Source organism: Austrofundulus limnaeus, unplaced genomic scaffold (assembly GCF_001266775.1).
Source record: "Austrofundulus limnaeus strain Quisiro unplaced genomic scaffold, Austrofundulus_limnaeus-1.0 Scaffold160, whole genome shotgun sequence".
NCBI classification, from domain to species: domain Eukaryota; kingdom Metazoa; phylum Chordata; class Actinopteri; order Cyprinodontiformes; family Rivulidae; genus Austrofundulus; species Austrofundulus limnaeus.
The window spans coordinates 717,413-726,273 of NW_013952562.1; the positions used below are offsets into that span (position 1 = coordinate 717,413).

General features: G+C 37.4%; 1 protein-coding gene across 1 annotated transcript in view; it reads left to right on the top strand.

The window, feature by feature from the left end:
- The window catches only part of gfra4a (GDNF family receptor alpha 4a), a 228,059-nt gene that overhangs the window by 215,233 nt on the left and 3,965 nt on the right, over positions 1–8,861 (top strand). Inside the window, exon 8 of the mRNA XM_014017074.1 lies at positions 4,676–4,845. Coding sequence (XP_013872528.1) covers positions 4,676–4,845 — 170 coding nt within the window. The remainder of the gene's footprint in view (positions 1–4,675; positions 4,846–8,861) is intronic.

Here is an 8,861-nt window from a genome sequence, read left to right on the forward strand (position 1 = left end):
GTTTTGATTCATGTAAAATTTTGCTTCCACTTCACAATTGTATACCACTTTGTGTTGGTCTTTCACATTAAATTCCAGTGAAATATATTTATGTTTTTGGTTGTAATGTGACAAAATATGGAAAAGTTCAAGGGGTATGAATACTTTTGCAAACCACTGTATATATATTACACACACACACACTGCAAACTGTGTTCTACACAAAACAACAAGAAATAGATCTTCTGAAGTTTGTCCAGTGAATGTAACATGTTAGATATATACTGATGGTATGTTGTGTATCTCCATAATAAGAACAAGCACAGTTGTAGAAGTACTATCAGTTTCAATCAACAAAATCTTTAACTYGTTATGTAGCTACATCTTATATCATGAAACAGTTTTCTATTCAGATTTGGAGCTTCAGCYACAGAATCCTCTTCAGTGACAGCCTTCAGTCTGTCTCTCCTTCATCTGTGCCCACCTCAGCATCTGGCTTTTCCAAACAGCCATCATCGTTGGCTCCAAGCCTCATACTCCTCCACAAACTTTAAACAAAAGCCCAATATTTTGCTGCTCACTCACGTTCCAAGCATCTACGTGGTCACCCCATCTTCATACTTGTCCAAGTCATTACCACTCATCTATCACTCCATCATCTGTTCGAGCGGAGCTCAGTGCTTAGATTTTCTAACCAGACCTCACTTTTCATTCAGACTTCAAGGCCTGTTCAGGAGCTCACTGAATGGAAGGGTTTGTTTCAAAATGCACCTCTTCAGAGACTGACGCAGCCTCATTAACAAAATTCTACCAAAAATAAAAGAAAGATTTAACCAATTAACAACAAAAAGCTCAGTTAATTTGCTATCTTCTTTTATCTTTCCTCCTTTGTTAGTACCTAATCCAGGTTCTCTGTTATTAAAACTTCTTCTCAGAACTCAGGGTTTCTCCATGACACAAATTTTATGCTGCAAAGAAAGATTTCATATAAACATTTCTGCTTCTTTTTAACAGAACACCATGCATCATTCCAACATGTTCTCTCTCCCAACTCATCACATAATGACACTTGTCCAAAGTTTGGTCTGGTTTTGATGCGTCGGGTAACTCCCTCACTTCAGTTATTGACGCACGGTGCTGATGTGAGGGGGTTACCCATTGTTTCACTTCTATTCCCAACATATCCAACCTACTGGAACAGTTTTAAGATATGTCCTGCTGTTTATCAGTGTGATCTCACTAAAAGCACCTCTCCATTGTTTCGCCATATCTTCTCACATATCTGGACTTCATAAAACCCATTTAAATAAGAACTTCTGACCCCCTACAGCATCCACATTGCCTGATTTTCCTCTTCAAGCTCTGGTCCAAAGACTTGATTTTTGAAAACATGTTCATACTGGGTGAAGTAAACAGGAAGCTCCATTTTCCACCAACATTTGGGTTTATTTTCAATCCTCACAGATTATCAGCGGACCAGTCGGTTCAAATCAGACTCTAAATTAATCTCATGAGAATTTCTTCATAACAAAAACTGAGAGGCAGATAACAAGATGGAAGTTCTATACCTTCACTTAAAACCTTTCATTTCCCAGAACACTGATCCATCCTTTTCATTTCCACATCATTTCCTCTGCATCCAGACTTGGCATCATTTTATTACTGACCCAAAGGTATTTAGCTAAAACAGTCAGCAACCTACAGTATGCTAACGAGACATGGTATTCATCATTTTATAATCAGAGTTTTCGTTTCATAGGAATTTCTAACTTAAATGTACTGTTGCATAGACTGAGATTGTCCACCATTGTACAGAGCATGTTGAAGGCTGTGAAATAAACAATAAAAACTTAAGTAATGAGTGAGAAACACTTTCACTTGGCAGAAATAACAAGCATGATCTCATTTCAAAGACTGATTTTTTTGCCTAGACAACACTTCTTTGTCCAATGTGAAGGCAGGAAGAAAAGTACAAGACTGTGGTCTGCAGTATTTTGTCTGCCTCAGGAATAACATATTCTGGGCTTATTCCCCAGGTATGTTAAACATTTGTTGGCATTTTCTCTCACCAGTGGTCCAGAGAGAGAGCAAAGTGTATACATTCTGAAATACACATGTTTAGAAATCAGTGATTTGTTTTTCTCTCTTTTTTTTTTTTTTACTTCAGCTGGGTTTTATTTTTTACATCCTGTAAGTGAGGACAACATACAGTTAAATTATTCTGTTTGTTTAGAACTGCTTTGATAAAGTCTGTTTTTAAATATTTTTGCAATTTGAAATTGATGGTTCACAATAAAAACTAATTATTTCCCAGCATCCCACTGATTCATTATAAAATGCAGTGGTGGGCACCAGTCTGCTAAAGCGCAAATCCACTAATTGCAGACCTAAACATGTTATTTGTGCTTTAGCGATCTTAGTAATTTTGATAATAACTAATCAGACTTGTGCTTTTTAAATTTAAATTACAATTCTGCTAATAACTAATTATCTACTGGCCATCATTATCTTGAACAGTGGAAGGTATGTCTCTGTCAGGACTCACAAATCATTTGAACCATCCAACAGCTCCGCTCCAAGCTAAACCCTATTTTTTGGGAAGGTCCTTCCTGACTGTCGCTTTGGGTCACGGTTCAGTCGGATCTCATTTTAGTAGGTCAGCTTTGCAAAGTATTATTGCTGGCAGCAATCTAAATTGCTCATATGGCTTCTGTTAAATTATAATAAACACAGTGCAAAAGACAATATTCAGTAGCCAACAGGGATCCACATTTTACAGACATTTCCCACAATGCTTTGTGTCTGTTTACGTAGCAGGAAAACAATGTTTAGAACTCCCTTTCCCAGCAAAAAACAGTAAACGTTTGTAATCCATRCTAAAATTTTGTATGTATTGATTTATTTTACTTTACAATCAGAGCTCCCTTTTAAAAAAAATAAATTGGTCGAAGCAACGGGGTTATAGACTTATGCTGACAAAGACTGACATCTAGTGGTCAACTGGAGCAACTACATGGAAAACGTCCTGATGCATCTCAGTAATCCAGATAAAACAAATCAAAAAGAAAAAATAAGTAGGTCCTCTGGACGGGTTCTTCTTTAGTGAAACATTTCGTCTCTCCTCCAAGAGACTTCTTCAGTCTGATGAGTTTCAGGTGGACTGGAATCCAATGGAAACATGGAAAACTAAAATCCAAGCTCTTATTTTGAAGGGAAGACACTAGTTTCCTGTTCTCATTGCTTTCGTTTCCCATCACAAATGTACCCAGAATGCATCGCTTCAGTTTTCCAATAAACAGTGTTTTAAAATTACTTTATTGATGCTTCTTTAATGAAAAATCTACAACAAACAAAAGAAAAAGACAAAGAAGCAGTCAAAATAGCAATCCTCAGCAATTTTTTAAAGAATCTGCCAAAATAAAAAGCCTCAACAAGTTTTTAATTTTTAAATCAGGAGCCAAAGTTCTGTTTCAGGAAATCAGACCCCTGCAATCGGTGGTTGTAAATGAGCCGTACAAGGGTTCATACATACATCACTAGTGGGAAGCATTGTATGTAAAAAAGAAAAAAAAATTATAGGTCTTCTGGACAGGTTCTTCTCTAATGAAACGTTTTGTCTCTTCTCCAAGAGACTTCTTCAGTCTGAGAGTTTCAGGCAAAATTCAGGCTTTTAAGCCCAGCCTCCGTGTGACTGATACTCACATCACATGGCTATCGTTGACACCTAATTAAGACTTATTGTTAACAGGGGGTGGAGAGAAGATCCAGTGCCCCGGCACAAACAGAGCAATGTTGTATATGCTGTTAAGTGCCAGGAGGACTGCGACCAGTTATACATCGGGGAAACAAAGCAGCCACTGTTCAAAAGAATGTCCCAACACAGACGAGCTACDTCTAATGGCCAGAACTCTGCAGTTTTCACTCATTTACAGGCGATCACTCTTTCAGAGATGAGGATGTTCTCATTCTTGACAGAGAGGAACGTTGGTTTGAGAGAGGAGTAAAAGAAGCCATTTTTGTGAAGAAAGACCGTCCATCATTAAACAGAGGTGGAGGCCTCCGTTTTCAGCTGTCCCCCTCCTACAGCGCGGCCATTGCCAGTATCACTCCACCCCCTGTTAACAATAAGTCTTAATTAGGTGTCAACGATAGCCATGTGATGTGAGTATCAGTCACACGGAGGCAGGGCTTAAAAGCCTGAATTTTGCCTGAAACTCTCAGACTGAAGAAGTCTCTTGGAGGAGAGACGAAACGTTTCATTAGAGAAGAACCCGTCCAGAAGACCTATACAATTTTTTTTCTTTTTGATTTTTTTACCGATTACTGAGATGCATCAGGACATTGTATGTAAATTGTAGCCAGCTAGAAAATGTCAAATTGAGCCTGCGATTTAGAATTAGCTTCAGGTAATATTTCTAATGCATAAGTGCTTTTGAAGTTGCGGACCTAAATATTTTCATAAGCGCTTTTGAAATTGCGGAGCTAACTTTTGAATTAGCACTGCCAACCACTGATAAAATGTTTATTCTGTTACAATTACAGGCTTCAGGTGACCAACTACAGGCTAAAGTCAAGTCAAAAAATCCAGCATGACTGATATAAAATTATCTAAGCTTTTCCATTTAGCACCCAAAAGGAAACAAAAAGAGAACAAATTGTGTCGTTTTGAACTTTTAGTTCTGCTCTTGTGTTGCAGAAAATGCCATCTTAGCCTTTGGGAATGGATCAGATGTGAAAACTGGCGCCAGTCAGCCTGGGATGCCAAGCCCAGCGACGGATACCCAGAGCCAACACTTGGCGACCACCACTCCGGGCATCTCCATGGAAACAGAGCAGAATGTTCTGCAAGCACAGATACCTACTCAGGTGAGATGAGACAGACGACTGGAAACAGAGGCAGCAGTGGAGCTGACCTCACGCAGAACTGAGTCATGGCGAAGTGCATGATTTGAAGCATTTGTTGTAACTAAGTGGGATAATTTTATTGACATGTTACATTTTAGCAAACCGAAGCAGGTTAGTTTGCTACATAATTGAAGGTTTTCTTTAAATTTCAACCTAACTAATGTGGGAGTTTGGAAACTAAGTTAATTGCACTAGTTACAATCAAATCATGCATAAATACACCCATACACATGGTAATTATGTTTTATATGGTAATCACTGTACCTTCCAAAACTTCAATAACAAAATTGTCTTTTCTGTCTTTTTTACTAAAACAGATAAACCTGCCTTCATTGATTTATCTTTTTTTTTGTCATTAAAATCTGAGCTGCCAGAAAAGAAGTAGCACCGAGTGAAGCACAAAAGCAATTTGAGAATCAAATAGTTGAGGCAATTAAAAAGCAGCAACATTCAGTGTGTACAGAAGATTTTTTGCTTCATAAAGACAGGCTGCTTGTGTTTATACAGTTCTTGTACAGTAATCAATCTTTAACATATAACTAATTATAAATTAAATGTATAGTTGTGGTCAAACATTGCTGTCCAATCATCACAGACATGTGATTGATTGATTGATTGATTGATTGATTGATTGATTGATTGATTGATTGATTGATTGATTGATTGATTGATTGATTGATTCCTTTATTGTCATTGTATAGAGCACAATGAAATTACATTTAAGAACACCCATTCAAGAAGACACACATGACAAAATATTAAGGAACAGGTGATCAGGTCATGCGGCAACCAGCACGGGCCATGCTACCTTAAAAAARTACCACACAAGGATAGATGAGGAAAGAAAACATCAGATTATATCAACGAAATATGACACACTATGGTGTTTATAGAAAAAAAAAMCCTCTGGARAGCAAGAGCACATTTATTAGCCAGAGGAATAAGTTGAGTTTAGGGGGCATGATTACATTTTAGCTTTCTTTCTTTTAATCCTTATAATTGTTATGATGCTGTGATGTGTGTTGTTTTTATGGGGGGCATCAAACAGATTACGTATATAAACAAAATTTCCATTTTTGTATGGACATTAAAGTTTTATCTTATCTTATGTATCTGAAGCCATGAATGTTGTATGCACTTGTGTGAATATCTGAAGAATGAGTCTGAAGAATCTAATCACCCCCCAAAAAAAATCAGAAACAAAAAACATAGTTCAGCCATAGTCCAGAATRCTGMTGTTGATTGTTCATTCTGTGTTGCTTCAGCTTGTTCTTCAGGAACCAGATTACAGACAGGAGTGAGAAGGGGGAAGGTGGGGGCCAAGCCACAAGTCGACGTAAACACCAGGAGAATTTAGATCCACAGCCTTTCAAGGCCACATGGGGGGAGCCGAATCTGTAATCACAGTTGTTTGGGAACAGAAGAAAATGTTTTTGGTCAGGCAGACAATAATAATAAACAAAGTCCAGGGACAGCATAACCGTTTGCAGACAGTGGTGGGCACCCACTAAAGCACAAATCCGCTAATTGCAGACCTAAATATTTCATTTGCGCTTTAGCGGTCCTACTAATTTTTGTAATTCATAAGCAGATTTGYGCTTTCTAAAATTAAAATGCAGTACTGTTAATAAATATTTATCTACCAGTCATCATTACCTTGAACAGCGGAAGGTAAAGCTGTCAAGGTAAAGCGGACCTAAATATTTTCATAAGCGCTTCAGAAATTGCAGAGCAAAGTTTTGCTTTATTGCTGCCCACCACTGCTTGCAGACAAAATCCCAGCTTGCACAGGGCATGAGTCTGAGTGTTGAGAGCACAGCAATCCTTCAAATTGGTCAGGCAGCTATAGGAAATGGCCTGAATAGCCACCGACGTTGTTTTGCAAAACACCAGGAAACCACCACGCCAATCTGTAGATCAGAATCCAATATATGCTAGTTGAACAGAGCAGAACAGAGGTCAGACCTTCCACGGAAAAAAATTTGATACAAAAATTTCTTCAAAATTTATTTGAGACCAGCTAACATAAAAAAATTATCAAAAAATAAATAAAAAAGACACCAGCTAACCAAATTCAAAAAAATAAATTTATAATTTTCGGTTTCGGATGAAAATATCGAGGAGGCTCCAAGCTGCAACACAAGAAAAATAAGGGAAGGCAGGAGAGAGGGGGAAATTGTCTTACTCCTCCGAGAGCAGAAAAATAAATAAGTAAATGAAAAAGTTGCATGCTGTACAATCATTTTTCTGTGGGAAAAAAGAAAGTTTAAATTAAAAAAATTAATAAAGAAAGTCATGCTCACAATGAATGGAAATAAATTCAACTGTATTCTCACATTTATGCACAAATGATATAAAAGTTTCTGAATTCCCTACCAAACACTCAACTTACACACGTGACTGTGTGTGTTTGCATTAGTGGCGCAGCATAACAACCACATTTTTGTCCTTTTTTTTAGTTTGGCATTTCGTAAGAGAGGAGGATGTAGATGGATGAAAAACGTGAAAATCTTGGGGGGGTGGTCTATTTTATTTTATTTATTTTATTTTATTTTTTAGCAGGAGGGTGGGGGGGCATAATTAGCTCAAGTACATCACCGCCAGCTGAAACTGGAAGAATAAATCTAAATGAAATGTGATATAAATATGTTGAAAGTTCACAAATACCTGGTTCACCTATTAGGAGTATATTTTTTCCTGCCTTTGCCCTTTAGGTTGAATCAGATCAGGAGATACTGATGCACCTTGGAGCTWGTTATTCGTTGACCTTTGTTTAATGAGAAAGGTTCAGATGAGATAAAATGTTTGTTTCAGTGGAGTGACAGTTGATGGAGGAAACTTGGACTAAACTGCACCATTCTTTCTTTAAAACACTTCCACACCAGATCTTTGGACTTGTGGACCCGGTATGGCATAAAACTCAACCAAGGTTAACTGACTAGTCCACATTTCAAATTGTTCTTGGAAATCATGGATGTTGTGTCTGCTGGGTCAAAGGGGAAAAGGACTGTTCGGATTGTTATCAGAGCAAAGTTCAAAAGCCAGCATATCAATTGGTATGGAGGTGTATTAGTGCCCATGGCATGGCTAACCTTCACATCTGTGAAGACTCCATTTATGCTAAAAGGTAAAAAAGGTAAATACATGCTGCCATCTAAGTGACGTCTTTTTCAGGGATGTCTCTGCTTATTTCAGCAAGGAATTGCCAAACAACTTTCTGCACTTTACAATAGTGAGGCTTCTTAGTAAAAGAGTGCAGGTACTAGACYKGCCTGCCTGCGGTCCATACCTGGCCAATGAAAATGTGTGGAGCATTTTGAAGCACAAACAATGGAGACCCAGACTGTGAGCAACTGAAGCTGTACATCAAGCATGAATGGAAAAAGAATTTCACCAACAAAGATTCAACAATAAGTGATTGAACATGTTGCAGGACTCAAATTCAAAATGAATGAATATTAAGAAAAATAAAAATTTTTCTGTTTGAACATTAAATATTTTGTCTTTATAGTAAAATCAATTGAATATAGGTTAAAAGGATATACAAATCATCGTACTCTGTTTGTATAGGTTTTACACAACCTCCCAACTTCATTGGATTTAAGGTTGTAAGAGGCACATATGAAACAATTAGTGACTTCAGACCTCAGAATCAGGGCAAAGAACTCGCTGTGTAAAAGTCCACACTGTGCTAACATCAGCTGTTTTTTTTTCACAGCTTCACTGTGAATTTACTATCAGCTCTGTGTCTAATTAAGTGAATATAATGTGATATAACTGTGCTAAGACTGTTGTCCTCTGGTTGACATAGCAAATTATAGCCAACAGTGACCACAGCCAGAACAAGCATTAAACTAAAAAGAAACGCACCCATACCTTGTCTTCACTTTGGTTTAAATAATCCTGATAGAACAGACATTTATATTGAGAAGGATTTTAATGAACAGGTTATTTAAATTTTTAGCTCAAAATAAATA